The following is a 23,480-nucleotide window of genomic DNA, read 5'->3' on the forward strand; positions in this document are numbered from 1 at the left end:
AGAGCGAGGGCAGCCGAGCGCAGGAAAGCGTGGGGAGAACGGCAAGTAGGGAGAATAGATAGCGGGCGATGGGTGGATACATAACCAACCCTGGAGGGGGTGCCGCCATACTAGCGGGAAAGCTAGCACCAGGAAGCATGAGCGAGAGGGGGGGCTCGGGCGCATCGCCTGCAAGGGAGACAGCGCTTGGCAAAGGGGATGGTATGCATCAGCAACAAGGGAAGAAACCGGGGGAAGGGGTGGGGGGGGGGGGCATAGAAAGTACCATAGAGGAGAAATAGAGCAAAAGCAGGTATTAGGTTGGCTGCAACAGGCCACACGTGGTGACTTGGAATGCAAAGGCACCGCAAGCAACCACTTTGGAGGGTCCGTAGACAAAGGGAAACCCCGGAGTGCAGGGACACATCCACATGGCGTGCACGCAGTTGGCGGTCATGTTCGGTGCCCCCTGGAGAAAGGAAAACGCCGGAGCGCAGGGGCCGGACCTCATGGTGAGTACGGTGACCGCGGCCATGTTGGATGGCCCCCTAACAAAGGGAAACCCCAAAGTGCAGGGGCGCATCTGCCAGACTAGTATGGTTGATCCTGCAGGAGGATGGGGCCACGCGCACACAAACTGAAAACATCAGGATAGCCACCTGGAATGTCGTGGGACTCCGCCCAATAAAAAGATCCAGAGTCTTTGCACACCTGAAAAGTATGAAAGCTGACATAGTCTTCCTCCAAGAGAGTAACCTGAGGGAAAAGGACTGACTGGGGGCAAGGAAGGGCTGGGTGGGACAGACCTACCATTCCTGCTACGGGGCGACGGCTGGAGGGTAGCCATACTGTTTTAAAAAAGAGGACAATATTTACCGAGATGAGGACAGGTAGTTCTGATGACCGTGTATGCGCCCAGCTAGGACGTCACAGATTTATAAAGAAGGCCATGATGGAAATCCTCGATGTCGACCCACACCAACTAATGGGGGACAACATCGGGGTACAGGACCCACGGAAAGACAGGTAAAACCGCAAAACAGGGAAGACCTCCAACATGGCGAAAGAACTAGACTTATTAATCATAGATTATCATAGAATTTACAGTGCAGAAGGAGGCCATTCAGCCCATTGAGTCTGCACCGGCTCTTGGAAAGAGCACCCTACCCTATCCCCATAACACAGTATCCCCACCCAACACTAAGGGCAATTTTGGACACTAAGGGCAATTTAGCATGGTAAATCCACCTAACCTACACATCTTTGGACTGTGGGAGGAAACCTGAGCACCCGGAGGAAACCCACGCACACACGGGGCGGATGTGTAGACTCCGCACAGACCGTGACCCAAGCCGGAATCGAACCTGGGACCCTGGAGCTGTGAAGCAATTGTGCTATCCACAATGCTACCGTGCTGCCCCCTTAATGGAGCAGATTGGGGCAGTGGACCCATGGCGGTTCACTTTTTTGCAGTGAGGAAATCGGTGCTTCCAGGATTAGTAAGGGCGGAATATTCTTTTTTTAAAAAAATTTTTATTAAAAGTTTTCATAAAATATCAATAACAAAATGAGAAAGAAAAAAGAACCCAACAGGGTTAAGTACAAAACACAACCTAAAAAAGCAACCCCCCAAACCCCTCCCCCCCCCCCCCCCCCACATAAATAATAAATTAACATTAACACCCTGACTCAACACAACAGGTGTATACACCCCCTCAGACCCTTCCAGTGTAAATAACATAAACAAAAATAAAGTAATTACCCCCCCCCCAAGCTGCTGCTGCCTTGACCAATGTCTATCGTTCTGCCAGAAAGTCCAAGAATGTTTGACACCGCCTAAAGAACCCTTGTACCGACCCTCTCAAGGCGAATTTCACCCTCTCCAATTTAATGAACCCTGCCATATCGCTGATCCAGGATTCCACGCTTGGGAGCCTCGCATCTTTCCACTGAAGGAGAATTCTTTGCTGGGCTACCAGGGACGCAAAGACCAAAATTCCGGCCTCTTTCGCCTCCTGCACTCCCGGCTCCTCTGCCACCCCAAATATTGCGAGCCCCCAGCCCTGTTTGACCCGGGATCCTACCACCCTCAACACCATCCTCGCTACGCCTTTCCAAAATTCCTCCAGCGCTGGGCATGCCCAGAACATATGGGTGAGATTTGCTGGGCTCCCTGAGCACCTAACACACCTGTCCTCACCCCCAAAGAACCGGCTCATCCTTGTCCCGGTCATGTGTGCCCTGTGCAGCACCTTAAACTGTATGAGGCTGAGCCTTGCCCACGAAAAGGAAGAGTTCACCCTCTCTAGGGCATCTGCCCACGTCCCCTCTTCGATCTCCTCCCCCAACTCCTCCTCCCACTTACCTTTCAACTCCACCACCGAGACCGCCTCCTCCGCCTGCATCACCTGGTAAGTTTCCGAGATCTTCCCCACTCCCACCCACCCACCCGAGAGCACCCTGTCCCGTACTGTGTGTGGCGGTAGCCGCGGGAATTCCGCCACCTGCCGTCTGGCAAACGCTCTTACCTGTAAGTACCTGAAGGTGTTCCCCGGGGGGGAGCCCGTACTTCTCCTCCAGCTCACCCAAGCTCGCGAACTTCCCGACCACAAACAGGTCCCCCAACTTTTGTATCCCTGCCCTGTGCCACCCCGAAAACCCTCCACCTGTTCTTCCTGGGGAGAACCGGTGGTTCCCACATAATGGGGTCCACGCCGAGGCCCCAACTTCCCCCCCCCCCCCCCCCTAATGCCGCCTCCACTGCCCCCAAATTTTGAGGGCCGCCACCACCACCGGGCTCGTGGTATACCTCCTTGGAGGGAGCGGCAGCGGCGCCGTTGCCAGCGCCCCCAGACTCATACCCACACAGGACTCCGTCTCCAGCCTCTTCCATGCAGCCCCCTCCCCCTCCATCACCCACTTGCGCACCATCGTCGCATTGGCGGCCCAGTAGTACCCACAGAGGTTGGGCAGCTCCAGCCACCCTCATCTCTGCTCCGCTCCAGGAACACCCTTCTCACCCTCGGAGTCCCTCGCGCCCACACAAACCCCATTATACTCCTGTTCCCCGCCTGAAAAAAGCCTTCGGGATAAACACGGAGAGGCACTGGAACAGGAACAAAATCCTTGGGAGCACCGTCATTTTGATTAACTGCACCCTACCCGCCAAGGACAGCGGCAACGCGTCCCACCTCTTGAACTCCTCCTCCATTTGCTCCACCAGCCTTGTAAAGTTAAGCCTATGCAGGGCTCCCCAGCTCCTGGCCACCTGGACCCCCAAATATCTGAAGCTCCTCTCCGCCCTTTTTAGTGGGAGCTCGCCAGTCCCCCTCTCCTGGTCCCCTAGCTGAACTACGAGCAGCTCGCTCTTCCCCATATTGATCCCCTAAGGATCCTCATTACCTCTGGCATTCCTCCCACCGGGTCCGCCACATACAGCAGCAGGTCGTCCGCATAAAGCGACACCCTATGCTCCTCCCCACCCCGCACCAACCCCCTCCAGTTCCTCGACTCAGTGCCATAGCCAGGGGTTCAACCGCCATTGCGAAGCGCAGGGGGGACCCCTGTCTCGTCCCTCGGTGCAACCGAAAGTACTCCGACCTCCTCCTATCTGCGGCCACCTCGCCATCAAAGGTGGAATATTCTGCGATTGTAATGGTCGACCACGCTCCTCATTACGTGGATGTGAGATTGCACCCCATGTAAGTTGGACAGGGCCCTCCTGGCAAATAAGGCTTTCTGCGAGGCATTTGCGACCTTCTAGCGAAGGCTGTTCACCTCCGAGCCCCCAGCAGGGAACTTGGAGATGAAACAGTTACTCGATGGACTGGATATGCCAGTTGTGGGGAAAGACAGAAAAGGGGGGCAGCAAGCACCACTAGAACTGGGAGAAGGCATGAAGAGTATTAACTCCATGCAGGCGGGGGAGGCCCCGGGACCAGACTGATTCCAGGCGGACCTCAACAAACAATTCACGACGGCATTGGCCCCGCACTTGTGGGAGATGTTCATGGGCTCACTGGCGAGGGGCACCCTGATGCCTACAGTAGCACAAGTCTCAATCTCGCTGATATCCAAGAAAGCCAAAGACCCAACAGAATGCGAGTTCGGCAGGCCCATTTCGCTGCTGGATGTCGACACAAAAATACTGGCCAAGACCCGAGCCAGGCGACTGGAGGACCGCGTACCAGAGGTGGTCGCAGAGGACCAAACAGGCTTTGTCAAAGGGACAGCCACCAGCTCTAAATGCTTCCAATTGCACAGAGGCACAAGGCAGAGATACCACTGTCCCCGCTGCAATTCGCCCTAGCATTCGAACCACTAGAGATCATGCTCAGGGCGGCGAAGAATGAAAGGAGATCCGGAGACGAGGCAGAGAGTCTCTCTCTCTGCGGATGACCTGCTCCTCTACATCATAGACCCACAAAGCAGCAAGGAGGGAATCATGAAGCTCCTGAAAGAGTTTGGAGCCTTTTCGGGCTACAATCATAACCTGAACAAAAATGAGATCTTCCGGGTGAATCTGCAAGGGGGAGGGGCAGATCTGGAGGGGCTTCTATTTAAACAAGCCTGACACAAATTCCGCGACCTGGGGTTCCAAATCGCCCATGACTGGACACGGATCCACAAATGGAACCTGATTAACCTGGTGGAGGAAGTAAAAATGGACCTGCAGAGGTGGGATTCACTCCCACTCTTAGAGTGAAATGAAATGAAAATGAAAATCGCTTAATGTCACAAGTATGCTTCAAATGAAGTTACTGTGAAAGCCCCTAGTCGCCACATTCCGGCGCCTGTTCGGGGAGGCTGTTATGGGAAGTGTAGATGATCAAGATGAACGTACTGCCCAGGTTCCTCTTCCTGTTCAGATCCATACCAATCTACAACCCCAAGACAGCCTTCGAAAACTGAACGTGTGTGCGTGTCTGTGTGTGTGTGAAACAGGAGGGGAGTCAGGAGAAAACGGAGAGGGAGGCAGGGGTACAAGCCTACTGGAGAAAGTGAAACAAGAAACCGTAATCATTGTAAATAACAAAAGTCAACTGATGTAAATAATGAAAGGCAACCGATGTGTATATATTTCTCTATTTTTCCTTCTTTATTCTTGATGTGTGGTCATGCTTGCTTTTGTTCTGTACAATGTGAAAAATTATTAATTAAAACATTTCTATACAAAAAAAAAGCTTGCTTTATTACCAGAGGAGACAAATCCTCAAATTACAATATTTATGTATCTGCCTCACGATGCTGAGGACCCGTGTTCGATCCAGGCCCTGGATCACTGTCCATGTGGAGTTTGCACATTCTCCCCGTCTCTGCGTCGGTCTCACCTCCACAACCCAAAAAGATGTGACCGGTAGTTGGATTGACCACGCTAAATTTCCCCTTAATTAGAAAAAAAGAATTGGGTATTCTCAATTTATTTTAAAAAACCAATATTCATGTATGTATGTGGTGTGAGCATCAGGTCTAGTGTTGCTCTCTTTTGGTTGGCTCTTAATTTGGCTCTGTTTAATTACGTTTGCTCAAGAGTCGCCAGGTATCTTTCGACACCGCCACAAGGTTCAGAACCGAATACTGATCAATGACTCGATACACCAGTTAGTAAGTTCAAAAGCAATGCTCATTTATTTACACACAATCAAATCTACTCGTGCATAAACTCTACAAACTAAACTACCACTATTACTAAAGGCTTCGGGTGCCCACTCAGTCAGAGGAACAATGGCCGTTGCTCGATTCTGAGGCTGCTGGGTTGAGCTGTTTACAGGGTAGCAACTAGGAGCGTCTATCTCGTAGCGTGTGTTGACTTGGAACTTACTTGGTCTGATGCAGCTGCTAGGCAGGTCTCTCTCTTCGATGAGAGCCAAAGCCAAAGGAGGAAGATTCTCCCTTGGGGAATACCTTTTATACTGAAAAGGGCTTCGCGCGCTTTTGGGCGGGTCTTGAACTTGGCCTCAACTAATTGGGTCTTTCCCAATCATCTGTATCGATTTTCCTCCAATAGAGGAATGATCGCTGGGGGTGTCCTGATGACTGTTAGTCTGCTTTGTCTTAGCTTCTTCTGGGGCCGGGGAGTCTGCCTTAACATTGTGTATCTAAATGTTTCCCTTTTGTCCCCGTAGATGGCTTATTAGTATGTAGATTGTTTGGTAGTTTCTGTCCTGTCTGAGAGTTTAAGGTTCTAATCAACAGACAGAGCTTGCACCTGCTTGTTTCTTAGCATTGTCCAATTTTCCCTGCATTCTTTGCAAGTGTCCATTTTGTAATCGGGACGTGGCCATCCCAGATGGCTACACTAGTCACATGGCATAACTCTTGAGTTACTCGGAAATTGTAGCACAGAAATAGGTCTAATTGGTCCATGCTGCAGTCAGCCTCCTCCCATCCTGCTTCATCTAATATAAAAGAGAATCCAAAGCTGCTCCATAAGCATATAATTAGTAAAAGACTGATAAAAGAAAAAGACTTGCGAACCAAGATTTATGCTTGGAGGCAGAGGGCATGGCTGAGGTATTAAATGATTACTTTCCATCTGTCTTTCCATCAGGAAGGAGATGCTGCCCAAGTCATAGTGAAAGAGGAGGTAGTTGAAACATTGGATAAGTTAAAATTGATGGGAGAGGAGACACTAGATAGGCCGACTGTATTTCCCAAATTAAGTCATCAGAACTGGATCAGATATATCTGAAGATTCTTGCAGAACTACTAGCCATAATCTTCCAATCCTCCTGAGAATTGCAGGTGTTATATCTTTGTCCAAGAAAGAGTGTAAGGATAGCTGCGTAAATATAGGTTTAAGAACAGTCGTGGGAAAGATTTTGGAATAATCCAGGGTAAAATTAACTTGGACAAATGCTAATCGATTAGTGAAAGCCAGCACAGATTTGTAAAGACCAGATCATGTTTAACTAACTCGATTGAGTTTTTTTGGTGAGGAACAGTGAGAGCCGATGAGGATAATGCATTTGATGTGGTGTACATGGACTTCCAAAAGTCACTTGGTAAAGTGCTGCACATCAGGTTTGTCAGTAACATTAAAGTCCATGGAATGAAGGGGGCAATACTAGCATGGGCACAGAGTTGGCTAAGTGACGATAAATAGAGTAGTGTTGAGGGGTTGTTTTTCAGACTGGAAGAAGGTTGATAGTAAGATTCCCTCGCTGTCAGTGTTTGGACCGCTGTTTTTCTTGATGCATATTAGTGAGCGTGCAGGTTAGAATTTCAAAATTCGCAAATGACGCAAAACTTGAAAATATTATGAACTGTGAAGAGGATAGTGATCGACTTCAAAAGGACACAGTCAGCTTGGCGGTGTTAGTCACACGTGGCAGATGAAATTTAAGACGGGAAGTGTGAAAAGATGCATTTTGGTAGGAAGAACATGCTAGAGACAATATAAAATAAAGGATATAATTCTAAAGGGGACCGGAAGAGCAGAGGGATCAGGAGGTATATGGTAACAAATTATTGACCATGGTAGCGGGGTTGACAAAGCGGTTAATAAGGCATACTGCATCCTGGACTTTGTAAATCGGGGAATGGAATGCAAGAGTAAGATGGCTCTTGTGAGCTTTTATAAAACACTGGTTTGTTCTCAACTGGAGTATTGTGTCCCAATCTGGGGTCTTGATGCAGTTGTGTTGTTTCAGCCTTTGCAGGTTAGATACAGTGGTCTGAAGTACTTGCCCTTATTTTTCAGGGGTGCAGTGATTCATTTTAGGAGAGGCCTCCGTACTGAATTTATTGGTGGACCAAAAGGTACAATTTGGGGCATTCAAGAAAATTCCTTACTCTGGGAAGGGAGTATCAGTTCCTCACTGTGATTGAGCAGACTGGATAAAAGTTCAGTGATCAGAGTGGTTAGATGGGGTGAGATTGAGACTGGAAGCTTTGAGTTTTAAATAGAGATTGTGCTTGGGAGGATTGAAGCCTTCTTTGAGGAATTTAGAGGGGGTTCTGCTTTTCCTGATCACCAAGGAGTGCTACACCGAGTCAGAGACCTTAGAGAATTGGCAGTTCCTGCCTAGGAATATCTGCAGAAATTTCAGAGGTCAGACACCTCCACCCCCCCATTTGTTACATTTCGGTTGCAGCGCCATATATAATCAGAATATGACATCTCAAGGCAAAAGCAGCAGTACTTCAGGCAACTGAAGGCAGCGGTGCAACATAAAGAACAAACAGTGGTAGAAAAGGTGCGGGAGATTCAGCAATTAGCATATACCAGGAATATGCTTAGTTTCTTCAAATGAACAACAAGAACAAAGAAATGTACAGCACAGGAACAGGCCCTTCGGCCCTCCAAGCCCGTGCCGATCATGCTGCCCGACTAAACTACAATCTTCTACACTTCCTGGGTCCGTATCCCTCTATTCCCATCCTATTCATGTATTTGTCAAGATGCCCCTTAAATGTCACTATCGTCCCTGCTTCCACCACCTCCTCCGGTAGAGAGTTCCAGGCACCCACTACCCTCTGTGCAAAAAAACTTGCCTCGTACATCTACTCTAAACCTTGCCCCTCTCACCTTAAACCTATGCCCCCTAGTAATTGACCCCTCTACCCTGGGGAAAAGCCTCTGACTATCCACTCTGTCTATGCCCCTCATAATTTTGTAGACCTTTATCAGGTCGCCCCTCAACCTCCGTCGTTCCAGTGAGAACAAACCGAGTTGATTCAACCGCTCATCATAGCTAATGCCCTCCATACCAGGCAACATTCTGGTAAATCTCTTCTGCACTCTCTCAAGAGCCTCCACATCCTTCTGGTACTGTGGCGACCAGAATTGAACACTATACTCCAAGTGTGGCCTAACTAAGATTCTATACAGCTGCAACATGACTTGCCAATTCTTATACTCAATGCCCCGGCCAATGAAGGCAAGCATGCCGTATGCCTTCTTGACTACCTTCTCCACCTGTGTTGCCCCTTTCAGTGACCTGTGGACCTGTACACCTAGATCTCTCTGACTTTCAATACTCTTGAGGGTTCTACCATTCACTGTATATTCCCTACCTGCATTAGACCTTCCAAAAAGCATTACCTCACATTTGTCCGGATTAAACTCCATCTGCCATCTCTCCGCCCAAGTCTCCAAACAATCTAAATCCTGCTGTATCCTCTGACAGTCCTCATCGCTATCTGCAATTCCACTAACCTTTGTGTCGTCTGCAAACTTACTAATCAGACCAGTTACATTTTCCTCCAAATCATTTATATATACTACAAACAGCAAAGGTCCCAGCACTGATCCCTGCGGAACACCATTGGTCACAGCCCTCCAATTAGAAAAGCATCCTTCCATTGCTACTCTCTGCCTTCTATGACCTAGCCAGTTCTGTATCCACCTTGCCAGCTCACCCCTGATCCCGTGTGACTTCACCTTTTGTACTAGTCTACCATGAGGGACCTTGTCAAAGGCCTTACTGAAGTCCATATAGACAACATCCACTGCCCTACCTGCATCAATCATCTTTGTGACCTCCTCGAAAAACTCTATCAAGTTAGTGAGACACGACCTCCCCTTCACAAAACCATGCTGCCTTTCACTAATACGTCCATTTGCTTCCAAATGGGAGTAGATCCTGTCTCAAAGAATTCTCTCCAGTAATTTCCCTACCACTGAAGTAAGGCTCACCGGCCTGCAGTTCCCTGGATTATCCTTGCTACCCTTCTTAAACAGAGGAACAACATTGGCTATTCTCCAGTCCTCAGGGACATCACCTGAAGACAGTGAGGATCCAAAGATTTCTGTCAAGGCCTCAGCAATTTCCTCTCCAGCCTCCTTCAGTATTCTGGGGTAGATCCCATCAGGCCCTGGGGACTTATCTACCTTAATATCTTTTAAGACGCCCAACACCTCGTCTTTTTGGATCTCAATGTGACCCAGGCTATCTACACACCCTTCTCCAGACTCAACATCTACCAATTCCTTCTTTTTGGTTAATACTGATGCAAAGTATTCATTTAGTACCTCGCCCATTTCCTCTGGCTCCACACATAGATTCCCTTGCCTATCCTTCAGTGGGCCAACCCTTTCCCTGGCTTTTTATGTACGTGTAAAAAGCCTTGGGATTTTCCTTAACCCTATTTGCCAATGACTTTTCGTGACCCCTTCTAGCCTTCCTGACTCCTTGCTTAAGTTCCTTCCTACTTTCCTTATATTCCACACAGGCTTCGTCTGTTCCCAGCCTTTTAGCCCTGACAAATGCCTCCTTTTTCTTTTTGACGAGGCCTACAATATCTCTCGTTATCCAAGGTTCCCGAAAATTGCAGTATTTATCCTTCTTCCAGGATAAATCTGCTGCCGAGAGTTGAGCAGAGAGAGGAAGGAGCTCCTCCAGGATGGGGAGGCTCGCTGGAGGGAATTTTATTTTTAAAAACTCCTCAGCCAAGACTCTGTTGACTCAAATGCCCTCAAGTCATTTCTCACTACCTCGTCTGACTCAGTCTCAGTGCTACCCTGATCCAGAGTGAAGTTAAAGCCATCCAGCAGCTGAAAAGAAACAAGGCCTCTGAGCTGATGGAACCCCAAACAAAATGTTGAAACACTGAGGAGATACACACCTGGCCCGGTGCAAATTCATCTCTCATTTGGGAAGCAGAGGACATGCTGGGGAATCTTTTGGGTACTGTGATCTTGACTATATCCAAGAAGGGAGATGAGTACAATTATGGTAACTACAGAGGGATCTCCCTGCTGTCTGCCACAGGGAAAATCATTGCAAGGATCTTCCTCAGTCACTACCTCCCAGTGGCTGAAGAGCTCCTACCAAAGTTGCAGTGTGGTTTTCGCCCATCGAGAGACACCACAGACCGAACCTTCATTGTGCTGCACATTCAAGCAAAATGCAAAGAACAGCATCAGCTGTTGTACATGGCCATTTCTACCTCACAAAAGCGCTTGACTCTTGTCAACTGCGAGGGTTTATGGAGTATACGCCTCAAATCTGACTGCCCTGTTTTGTTTTATAAATTTAGAGTATCCAATTCATTTTTTCCAATTAAGGGACAATTTATCATGGCCAATCCACGTACCCTGCACATCTTTGGGTTTGTGGGAGCGAAACCCACGGAAACACGGGAAGAATGTGCAAACTCGACACGGACCGTGACCCTGAGCCGGGATCGAACAACGGTCCTCAGTGCGACGAGGCAGCTGTGCTAACCACTGCGCCATCGTGCTGCCCTACCTTGAAATTGATTACATTTTCTATTTTCACAGTAACCTCATTGCAGTGTTAATGTAAGCCTACTTGTGACAATTATAAAGATATTATTTACGATGGAGGTTATTCCACTACCTTGTGTGCAAAGAAATGATCGAAGTGCAGGATTGGACTTGAGGATCTGAATGGCCTCCTCCTGTGCAGTAACGTCTCCATGACGGTGTGAATCCATGTTCTTCATCGTGGAATTTGGCCATTCTAAACATCTCTGGCAGTTTCAATAATTCAGTAACTCAGATTGTTGATTACTTGTCTTTCCTTTAAAAGACATGAGCTAACTAACATTTATAGTTTTTCTTTGGAGTTGTGTGTACAACCCCATTTGGTAAATAAGATGCTCTTCTCTGTACTCCACACCCGAAGCCTGGATGCTCTGTCTCACCCAATACTCAAGAATGGGGACAGACCAATGCTGAATACTCTTTGCAATTTTTGCTGTACAGCCCCATGATCCGGTTTCAATTTGTTTCAGTAACACACGGTGTAGTACACATAGTTTTGGCTGCTTTTCACTTAAGCCTGCAGCTCCCTCTCCTGTGTTTGTTAGCTTCTTTGTAATACTCTGTCAAATATTTTTATTACCAACCCAGACCAGACCGCAACAGTAGTTAAATACTGGACTGACACTCCAAAATTTTAGTTTATTCGTAAGACTGTGCGGAAAGAATGATTTGCTCCTGGAGTGATTGCATGAAGGAATAGGGAACTGATATTTTTAAAACAAAACTTTATTCGGATTATAATATTAAACTCTAACTTCACACTCGGAAAAGAATAGCTTACAATTACCCCATAAACACCACCAGTCAATAAACATACAGCTCTCCACTCATCTTAAAATCAGCATGGCATAGGGTAATACTTGCTGTACAAAACATATTTGGCTTATGTTAGAATTAATCAAGTGGCGGCCTCCCGTGTGAGTGCTTCTCTATTTCTATCTGTGCCATTATGCCCTTGGATGTACCCTGTACATTTCAGAATCTGCAGGCCTTGGAAGCTGTTGCTACAGATTGTCAAATATATTGAACTGAAGAGGATAATTGAGACGCGTTGTAAATATATGCTGTGCTGAACACATGCTTTTTCAGCTCTTTGATGCCTTCACTCAGAGCCCTCATCAGGCAGCATTGAATGGCTAAAATCTCAAGTTCCTGTGATAATTGTAGCAGTTAATCCATTACTTTTCTCAAAAGTCTTGCATCAGGACCTTGCAGGTTTAATTTATAGCAACCACTAGATGGTATGCAAGAGTAAATTGTGACTTTCTGAAAGTGTCTGGCGTTGGATTGCTGTATCGCAGCTGTGAATGGGAGTTCACGATGTGAACCTGTATTTGTCAGCATGGTGTGCTGAACTTTATCATGCTTGTCTACCTGTTTGGTCCCAAAAAAGACTTGGTTTGTGCGGATCGATTCTGTTCTGTTCTATCCTGCACAGTGTCGTAGGGGTGCACACAAGCTGGGGGCTTTGAGCTTTCAGGGTCTGCACTAAGATGCCAGTGAGATCTTTGACTTCTCTCCCTCCATCATTACATTTTTGCATTTTCCAGTATTTTTTTTTGATTTACTCGCACTATTGCTGTGCTCATATTAACATTTTCTACAGTGAAAGCACTGTTTATTTTTAGGTTGCTGACATTATCAGAACCGGGACTTGTTGATATTTGCCCTTGCATTCTGAGATAAAAAATCTACTGCCATTTTGTTCTCTCAACCCAGACTAAACTCTTAAACCTGTCAGAAATAGAACAGAAAATGCTGGAAATACTCAACCGCTGTGGAGAGAGAACCAGAATTCACGTTTCAGGTCAATAGCCTTCCATCATAAAATGGTTACAGTGCAGCCTATCGTTTGAATGGGCTCTCTGCATGAGCAATTTAACTAGCCCCACATCCCTTCCCTTTCCCCAAAGCCCTGCAGTTTTTTTCTGGGGAGGGGAGGCCATGGTGTAGTGGTATTGTCACTTGACTTGTAATCCAGAGACCCAGGGTAATGCTCTGAATCCCACCATGGCAGGTAGTGAAATTTTAATTCAATAAAAGTCTGGAATTAAAATTATGGTCATGAAACCATTGGGTTTTTTTGAAAATTTATTTATTCAAAATTTTCAACAAACCCCCCCCCCAACAAGAAAAAAGAAACAAGAACACAACAAACAGAAATTATACATTGGATTTCCCCCATATACAATAACCCCCCATATAACAGTAAAAAACACAAATAGGGAAACCCCCCCCACCTTAACCCAAATGCCACCCCAAAAGAACCCCCCCTACCCCACCCTTGGGCTGCGCCCTCAGGCTCATGCCCACACAAGACGCCATCTCTAGCCTCTTCCACGCCGCCCCCTCTCCCTCCATTACCCACTTACGAATCACCACTACATTGGCGGCCCAATAATAGCCACATACATTCTGCCCAATAATAGCCACATAAATTCCATGAAACCATTGTTGAATGTCATAAAAACTAATCTTGTCCTTTAGTGAAGGAGCTCTGCCGTCTTCACCTGTTCTGGCCTACATGTGGCTTCAGACCCACAACAATGTGGTTGACTCTTAAATGCCCTCTGAAATGGCCCAACAAGCCACTCAGTTCAAGGGCAGTTAGGGGATGGACAATAAATGCTGGCCAGCCAGTACCATCCGCATCCAGTAAATGAAAGGAAGGTCACATTTCTGTTTGTGGGAGCTTACTGTAAGTGTAAAGTCGCCGTAGTCCCAGATGACCATATGCTGTTTTCCCCTTGTGAGGGGAGAGCTGATGGGAAGGGGGGGGGGTAATTTAACCTGAAGGTCACCACACCTCAGGCGAAAGGCAAGGTTGAGAAGGTGGGCCTTCATGAATAACCTCTGCCGGTACGGGAATTGAAATGGATGGGAGGCGGGTTCGCATGATGGACTGAGCTGTGTTCTCAACTCTGTGTAATTTGCTCCTTCTACTTCTATCACCAGCCCCGCAACACACAGGCACACAAACTTCCCCAAACTCTTGCAAAATATTGATTCCAGGGAAGCAGGAGTACACTCATGATACAAGAACCATAGAAAAGTTAGTAGATTTACTGCAAGTACCAATTAAATTGGATTGTTTCACAGACAAAATGCTTTCCAGCTACAAAAAGAAACACACACTTGTCATTTGATGGAAATGTTTTGAAAACCAAGGGAGGGAGAAAACAAGGAAATATCGACCAGCCAGTCTAACATCAGTAGTAGGTAAAATGCTAAAGTCTATTATAAAGGATGCAATGGCAGGACACGTAGAAAATATCAACGGAATTAGTCACCATTGGTTTATGAAAGGGAAATTATGCTTGACAAATCTATTGGAGCTTTTTGAGGACGGGATTAGATAATAGAATAGATAAGGGTGAACCAGTGGATGTTGTGTATTTAGATTTTCAGAAAGCTTTTGATTAAGTCCCATATAAGAGGTTAGTGTGCAAAAGTGAACACATGGGATAGGGGGTAATATATTAACATGGATTGACAATTGGGTAGCAGATGGGAAACAGAGTTGGAATATATGGGACTTTTACAAAGTGGCAGGTGAATAACTAGTGGGGTTGACAGTGCTTGGGGCTCCACCTCTTTGCAACATACATCAGTGATTTGGATGATGGACCCATATGTAATATTTCCAAGTTCGCTGATGATGTGAAACTTGGTGAGAATGTAAGTTGTGAGGAGGATATTCAGTGGCTCCAAGTGGGCAGACGCATGGTAGATGCAGTATAAAATGGATAAATGTGAAGTATCCACTTTGGATGGAGAAACAGAATGGCAGAGTGTTATTTAAATGGTGATAAATTATGAAATGTTGACGTACAAAAGGGTGTCCTAGTACACCAGTTGCTGAAAGTAGGTACAGCAAGCAGTTAGGAAGGTATAGTATGTTGGCTTTCATCGCAAGAGGACCTGAGCAAGGAAGTCTTATTACAGCTGTACAGGGACTTGGTGAGGCCACACCTGGAGTAGTGTGTGCAGTTTTGGCATCCTTTTCTAAGAAAGGATATATTTGCCATAGATGGAGTGCAGTGCAGTGAAGATTCATCAGGCTGATTCCTGTAATGGCAGGACGAGGAAAGTTTTTTTTTTTAATTCATTCATGGGATGTGGGCATCATTGGATGGGCCAGCATTTGTTGCCTATCCCTAATTGCCCTTGAACTGAGGGGCTGGATAGGCCATTTCAGAGTGCACTTAACAGTTAACCATATTGCTGTGGATCTGGAGTTAATTTGGGAATTTATGCACCGGATGTGTTTTTAAGACAATAAGGTTTTCATGATCATCATTATCGAATACAAATTTTCCTATCTGCCATGGTGGCATTCAAACCTGGTTCCCCAGAAGCATTCCCTTGGCTCTCCTGATTACTAGTCTAGTGATTTACCACCTATGCCCCAGCCTTCCCTTGGGCTCACTGGGCCTATATTTAGTGGAGTTCAGAATGAGAGGTGATCTAGTTGAAGGGTAGCACAGTGTTAGTACTGCTGTCTCACAGCGCCAGGAACCCAGGACTTTGCATGTTCTACCTGTGACTGTGGGGGTTTCCTCCGGGTGCTCCAGTTTCTTCCCACAGTCCAATGATGTGCAGGTTAGGTGGATTGCCCATGCTAAAATTGTCCCATAGTGTCCAAAGACGTTTAGGTTAGGTGGTGTTACGGGGATAGGGTGGGAGAGCGGGCCTCGGTACGGTGCTGTTTCAGAGGATCGGCGCAGACTCGATAGGTCTAATGGCTCCTGCACTGTAGGTATTCTGTGGAAACATAAAATTCTGACAGGGCGGGAGAGACTGGTTGCAGGGATGCTGTTTCCTCTGCTGGGGGCGAGGGGATAGGGAAGAGTTCTATAACAAGAGGTCACAGTCTCAGGAAATGGGGCAGACCATTTAGGATTGAGCTTAGGAGAGATTTCTTCACTCAAAGAGGGTAGTGAACCTGTGGAATTCTCTCCCACAAGGCTGTGGAGGCTAGTCACTGAATATATTTAAAAGGAAATCGATTGATTTGTAGGCTCTGAAGGTGTCAAGAGGTATGGGGAAAGCGTGGGAGTCTATTGTTGAGCTAGAGGAGCAGCCATAATTATGTTGAATGGTGGTGCAGGCCCAAAGAGCCTAATGGCCCACTATTTTCTATGTTTCTAACTGCATGTTAAAAGTTGCACTTTTTTTGAGAGTCCTAGACATTCAGTAATAGAAGATGGTTTTGTGCTTCCAGTAATTGTCTGCATGTTGTGGAGCCCATGCCAGTGCCAGGCCGGGATGTAGAGGCTTACTGTCTCCTGTGCGAGTGTAAATATGAAGAAAGGAGCACCACTACAATCAAGGTACAGCCAAGCCTTCTGCATGTTATCTGGTTGATTCTGTTCCCCCACCCTAAAGCACTGTCTCCCAGCTCCTGTAAGAATAGCTCATCCCCTTTGCCTGATGTCTTGGAGACAATACGTAAAACTGTGCTTCGGATTTATTTCATATTTCTGTTCATGCTTAAAATCAAACAGCACAGAAGGAGACTCATTCAGTTTATGCCAGCTCTTTGAAAGACCTACCCAATTAATCCACTCCCTCGATTTCATAGCCTTTCAAGTTTCCCTTGTATACAGCCAACTCACACCGTTCACAGGGGTTCCCTTCCTGCAAATTCTCACAATGTGAGCTTTGCGCACGAGCAGTGGGAGAGACCACATCTGGAGTGACGCACAGCCAGAGAGTGTGTGTGGTTATTGGGAATTTGAGACAGAGTGAGAATTCGGTCCAGAGTGGAAAGAGGTGCTTTTTCTCCTTGCTTGGTTGCTTTTTAAATCTTCAGTGAGTGGTTTTGCCCTGCTGCTGCAGATGAGGCTACAACGGAAAGCGCTGATTGGTAAGTAGCGGGTAAGGTTGGTAAGTCAACTTTTATCACTTCACGTGGAGATGTAAAAAGAGCGGGAGCTGAGAGAGTGGAGATTTAAAAAGAGCGGGAGCTGAGAGTCAGAGTGGAGATTTAAAAAGAGTGGGAGCTGAGAGTCCGAGTGGAGATTTAAAAAGAATGGGAACTGAGAGTCAGAGTGGAGATTTAAAAAGTGTGGGAGCTGAGAGAGTGGAGATTTAAAAAGAGTGGGAGCTGAGAGTCAGAGTGGAGATTTAAAAAGTGTGGGAGCTGAGAGAGTGGAGATTTAAAAAGAGTGGGAGCTGAGAGTTCGAGTGGAGATTTAAATAAAGCGGGAGCTGAGAGTCAGAGTGGAGATTTAAAAAGAGCGGGAGCTGAGAATCAGTGGAGATTTAAAAAGAGCGGGAGCTGAGAGTCAGAGTGGAGATTTAAAAAGTGTGGGAGCTGAGAATCAGAGTGGAGATTTAAAAAGTGTGGGAGCTGAGAATCAGAGTGGAGATTTAAAAAGAGTGGAAGCTGAGAGTCAGAGCGGAGATTTAAAAAGTGTGGGAACTGAGAGTCAGAGTGGAGATTTAAAAAGAGCGGGAGCTGAGAATCAGTGGAGATTTAAAAAGAGCGGGAGCTGAGAGTCAGAGTGGAGATTTAAAAAGTGTGGGGGCTGAGAATCAGAGTGGAGATTTAAAAAGCGGGAGCTGAGAGTCAGAGTGGAGATTTAAAAAGAGCGGGAGCTGAGTGTCAGAGTGGAGATTTAAAAAGAGTGGGAGCTGAGAGTCAGAGTGGAGATTTAAAAAGAGTGGAAGCTGAGAGTCAGAGTGGAGATTTAAAAAGTGTGGGAGCTGAGAGTCAGAGTGGAGATTTAAAAAGAGCGGGAGCTGAGAATCAGTGGAGATTTAAAAAGAGCGGGAGCTGAGAGTCAGAGTGGAGATTTAAAAAGTGTGGGGGCTGAGAATCAGAGTGGAGATTTAAAAAGCGGGAGCTGAGAGTCAGAGTGGAGATTTATAAAGAGCGGGAGCTGAGTGTCAGAGTGGAGATTTAAAAAGAGTGGGAGCTGAGAGTCAGAGTGGAGATTTAAAAAGAGTGGAAGCTGAGAGTCAGAGTGGAGATTTAAAAAGAGTGGAAGCTGAGAGTCAGAGTGGAGATTTAAAAAGAGCGGGAGCTGAGAATCAGTGGAGATTTAAAAAGAGCGGGAGCTGAGAGTCAGAGTGGAGATTTAAAAAGTGTGGGAGCTGAGAATCAGAGTGGAGATTTAAAAAGTGTGGGAGCTGAGAATCAGAGTGGAGATTTAAAAAGAGTGGAAGCTGAGAGTCAGAGCGGAGATTTAAAAAGTGTGGGAACTGAGAGTCAGAGTGGAGATTTAAAAAGAGCGGGAGCTGAGAATCAGTGGAGATTTAAAAAGAGCGGGAGCTGAGAGTCAGAGTGGAGATTTAAAAAGTGTGGGGGCTGAGAATCAGAGTGGAGATTTAAAAAGCGGGAGCTGAGAGTCAGAGTGGAGATTTAAAAAGAGCGGGAGCTGAGTGTCAGAGTGGAGATTTAAAAAGAGTGGGAGCTGAGAGTCAGAGTGGAGATTTAAAAAGAGTGGAAGCTGAGAGTCAGAGCGGAGATTTAAAAAGTGTGGGAGCTGAGAGTCAGAGTGGAGATTTAAAAAGAGCGGGAGCTGAGAATCAGTGGAGATTTAAAAAGAGCGGGAGCTGAGAGTCAGAGTGGAGATTTAAAAAGTGTGGGGGCTGAGAATCAGAGTGGAGATTTAAAAAGCGGGAGCTGAGAGTCAGAGTGGAGATTTAAAAAGAGCGGGAGCTGAGTGTCAGAGTGGAGATTTAAAAAGAGTGGGAGCTGAGAGTCAGAGTGGAGATTTAAAAAGAGTGGAAGCTGAGAGTCAGAGCGGAGATTTAAAAAGTGTGGGAGCTGAGAATCAGAGTGGAGATTTAAAAAGTGTGGGAGCTGAGAGTCACAGTGGAGATTTAAAAAGAGCGGGAGCTGAGAGCCAGAGTGGAGATTTAAAAAGTGTGGGAGTTGGGAATCAGAGTGGAGATTTAAAAAGTGTGGGAGCTGAGAGTTCGAGTGGAGATTTAAATAGAGTGGGAGCTGAGAGTTCGAGTGGAGATTTAAAAAGTGTGGGAGCTGAGAGGGACACCTGGGCAGCGTGCTGAGTTTGAAAAACATTCCAGGAGTGATGTCATAGGAAAAGGGTAAGTTCATTGGCTGGTAAGTAACTGCTAATTTGCATTACCTATTCTAAATTGCTTCAGATTAAAGGTAAAAAGAGAAATATTTTACCGATTAGAAAGTCTAAAAACCAGCTGCAATTTTTTTTTAAAAATTAACAACTAATTAACTGAAATAGAGATGCAGGGGCAGGCGTTGTGTTGTACCTGCGTTATGTGGGAGCTGGTGGGTCCCGTTGTGGTTCCTAGTGAACACATCAGTAGCAAGGTGGCTTAAAGTTGATGAGCTGGAGTCTGAGCTTCGGACACTGCTACATCAGGGAGGCGGAGAGTTACCTGGCTGCTGTGTTTCATGATGGAATCACACCCCTTAGATTAACTAACTTGAATTTGGCCAGTGGTCAGGGACAGGAGGGTGTGGCTATGAGAGGTAGATCGGTCCAGGAGGTAGGGATGCAGGAGTTTCACTCCTTGTCCTTGTCCAACAGGCTTGAGATTCTTGCTCCCTGTGTGAATGAAAGCGGTGTCTGTGGGGAGGATGAGCAACCTGACCATAGCACCGTGGTACAGCGAACCATTCAAGTTGGGAGGAGAAAAGAAATGTAGTCGTGGTCTGGGAAAGTATAGCTTGGGGCATGGACACTGTTCTGTGATGAGGATTGAGAGGTGTTGCCTACCTGGTGCTCGGGTTTGAGATATCTCATCTGGGCTGCAGAGGAACTTGAAATGGGAAGGGAACGATCCAGTTGTCGTGGTCCACTTTTGTACCAACAACATAGGGAGAACAAGGACAGAGGTTCTGCTGAATGAATATGAGCAGCTAGGAGCTAAATTGAAAAGCAGAAGCAAAAAGTAATAATCTCTGGATTATTACCTGAGCCATGAGCAAATTGGCACAGGGTCAATAAGATTAAATGGGTAAATGCTCAAATGTTGGTGTGAGAGAAATTCATGGGACATTGGCAGCAGTACTGGGGAAGGAGGGAGTTGTTCAGATGGGTCGGTCTTCACTGAATCATGCTGGGACCGGAGTCCTGGCGAATCACATAACTAGGGCTATAGATAGGGCTTTAAACTAAATAGTGGGGTGGAGGGTGCAGTTGTATGGAAAATTAGAATATCAAAGTTAAAGGAGAAGGTAGGAGTGCAGGTTAATGATGAGGACTTCAAAATAGATAAGTGGGGTGAGGGCTCAGGAGAGGTTAGTAAAGTTTCCAGAACAAGTAATAAAACAGAAACTATGAAAAGTGGCAGGAATCTAACTTCAGGCACAGCAGATAAAGGACATCTATGAGAAGGGAGGTGATTCATGCAGGACTGAGGGTGTTGGACCTAAATGCATGCAGTATACGAAGCAAGGTAAATGAATTTGTAGCACACCTTGAAGTTGGTGGGTATGATGCTGTGGGCATCACAGAGATGTGGCTGCAAGGGGATCAGGGCTGGGATCTAAATATCCAAGGATATGTGTCGTATCGAATAAGTGTTGTATTGAAAGGACGGACAGAGGGGATGGGGTTGCCTTGTAAGTGAGAAATGAAATTAAACCTATAGCAACAAGTGATATAGGGTCGGAAGGTGTAAAATCTGTGTGGGTAGAGTTGAGGAATTGCAAAGGGAAAAAAAGACCCTGTTGGGAGTTATGTACAGGCCCCCTAACAGTAATCAGGATGTGGGGCAGAAAATAAATCAGGAGATAGAAAATACATATAAGAAAGGCAATATTACAATAAAAATGGGGGACTTTAGTGTGTAGGGGGTCTGGGAAAATCGGGATTAATCGCGGATCCCAAGAAAAGGAATTTGTGGAATGTCTAAGAGATGTTTTTTTGGAGCAGCTTGTGGTCGAGCCCACTAGGGAACAGGCAATTCTGGATTTGATAAAGTGTAATGAGGCAGACTTGATTAGGGAACGTAAGGTGAAGGAACCCTTAGGGGGCAGTGACCACAATATGATAGAATTCACCCTGCAGTTTGAAGGAGAAGCTGGAATCAGATGTGACGGTATTACAATTGAATAAAGGTAACTACAAAGTCATGAGGGAGGTGCTAGCCAGATTTGATTGGAAGGGAAGCCTAGCAAGGATGATGGTTGAACAGCAGTGGCAAGAGTTTTGGGCGTTGTTCAGGAGACACAACAGCAATTCAACCCAAGGAGGAGGAAACATGCTAAGGGGAGGACTAGGCTACCATGGCTGGCAAGTGAAGTCAGGGACAGCATAGAAGAAAAAGAAAAGCATAGTGTGACGAGGATTAGTGGGAAGCCAGAGGATTGGGAAGCCTTTAAAAGCAAGCAGAGGACAACTAAAAATTCAATGAGGGAAGAAGATGATTTATGAGTGTAAGCTAGCTAGTAATATAAAAGAAGATTGCAAGAGATTTTTCCAATATATAAAAGGCAAGAGAGAGACAAGAATGGACATTGGACCACAGGAAAATGAGGCTGGTGAAGTAGTAATGAGGAACAAAGAAATGGTAGATGAACTGAATAGGTACCTTGCAACAGTATTCACAGTGGAAGACACCAATGGCATACCAGAACTTGGAGTCAGGGGGCAGAGGGTGAGTGTAGTGTTCATCACTAAGGAGAGGATGCTGGGGAAGCTGAAATGTCTGAAGGTGGATAAATCACCCGGATGGACTACACCCCAGGGTTCTGAAGGAGATAGCTGAGGACATTGTGGAGGCATTGGTTGTGATCTTTCAGGAATCACTGGAGTCGGGGAGGGTCCAAGAGGACTGGAAAATGGCTAATATATCATCCCTGTTTAATAAGGGAGGAAGCAGAAGATGGGAAATGATAGGCCGGTTAGCCTGACTTCGGTCATTGGTAAGATTTTGGAGTCCGTTATTAAGGATGAGAATGTGGAGTACTTGGAAGTGCATGGTAAAATAGGAATGAGTCAACACGCCTTTGTCAAGGGGAGGTCATGCATAACAAATCTGTTAGGATTCTTTGAGGAGGTAACAAGAAAGTTAGTCAAAGAAGAGCCAGTACGTGATCTATTTGGATTTCCAGAAGGCCTTTGACGAGATGCCGTACAGAAGGCTGCTAAATAAGGTAAGAGCTCATGGTGTTAGATGCAAGGTACTGGCATGGATAGAGGATTGGCCGACTGGCAGAAGGCAGAGAGTGGGGATAAAATAATCTTTTTCAGGATGGCAGCTGGTGACTAGTGGTGTTCCACAGAGGTCAATGTTGGGACCACATCTATTCACGATATACGTTAACGATCTGTAAGAAGGAAATGAGGGCATTGCTGCTGAGCTTGCAGATGATGCAACGATATGTAGAGGGACAGGGAATGTTGAGGAAGCGGCGGGGGGGCTGCAGAAGGACTTGGACAGGCGAAGAGACTGGGCAAAGAAGTGGCAGATGGAATACAATGTGGAAAAGTGAGGTTATGCCTTTGGTAGGAAGAATAGAGGCTTGGACTATTTTCTAAATGGGTAAACGCTACGGAACTTTGAAGTGCAAAGGGACTTGGGCGTCCTAGTTCAGGATTCTCTTAAGGTTGACATGCAGGTTCAGTTGGCAGTTCAGAAGGCAACTGCAATGTTAGCGTTCGTTTCGAGAGGGCTAGAATACAAGAGCAGGGATGTATTTCTGAGGCTGTATACGGCTCTGGTCAGACCCCATTTTGAATATTGTGAGCAGTTTGGGGCCCTGTAACTAAAGAAGGATGTGCTGGCCTTGGATGGGATCCAGAGGAGGTTCACAAGAATGATCCCGGGAATGAAGGGCTTGTCATATGAGGAGTGGTTGAGGACTCTGGGTTTGTACTTGATGGAATTTAGAAAAAAACTTACAGAATACTGAGGCTGAGATAGAGTGGACGTGGAGAAGATGTTTCCACTAGTAAGAAAGACTAGAATCTGCGGTCCCAGCCTCAGACTGAAGGGATGATGTTTTACAAATTAGATGGAGGAATTTCTTCAGCTAGAGGGTGGTGAATCTGTGGAACTCAGAACTTGCCGCAGAAGGCTGTGGAGGCTAAGTTAGTGAGTGTCTTGACAAGAGATGATAGTTTCTTGATTAATATGGGGATCAGGGGTTACAGGGACATGGCAGGAGAATGGGGATGAGAAACTTATCACCCGATGGGCCAAGTGGCCGAATTCTGCTCCTATATTGTATGGTCTAAGTGTGAAATTGTGAATGGCAATCTTGCTCATCTGCAGAGTCAGCACATTATCAGTGCGTGTTTTCTACATGGGACGAACGTGGTAA

The 23,480-nt window shown here is 46.4% G+C and overlaps 1 protein-coding gene across 5 annotated transcripts in view; it reads left to right on the forward strand.

Moving 5' to 3' along the window:
• The window catches only part of tmem9 (transmembrane protein 9), a 147,033-nt gene that overhangs the window by 36,881 nt on the left and 86,672 nt on the right, over nt 1-23,480 (forward strand). For 4 of the 5 annotated variants that reach the window (XM_072480618.1, XM_072480620.1, XM_072480619.1 and 1 more), the window contains exon 3: nt 16,437-16,545. The exons of the other annotated variant lie outside the window; for it this stretch is intronic. In XM_072480618.1, coding sequence (XP_072336719.1) covers nt 16,437-16,545 — 109 coding nt within the window. The remainder of the gene's footprint in view (nt 1-16,436; nt 16,546-23,480) is intronic. 5 annotated transcript variants of the gene reach the window in all.

Source organism: Scyliorhinus torazame, chromosome 17 (assembly GCF_047496885.1).
Source record: "Scyliorhinus torazame isolate Kashiwa2021f chromosome 17, sScyTor2.1, whole genome shotgun sequence".
Classification (NCBI taxonomy): Eukaryota; Metazoa; Chordata; class Chondrichthyes; order Carcharhiniformes; family Scyliorhinidae; genus Scyliorhinus; species Scyliorhinus torazame.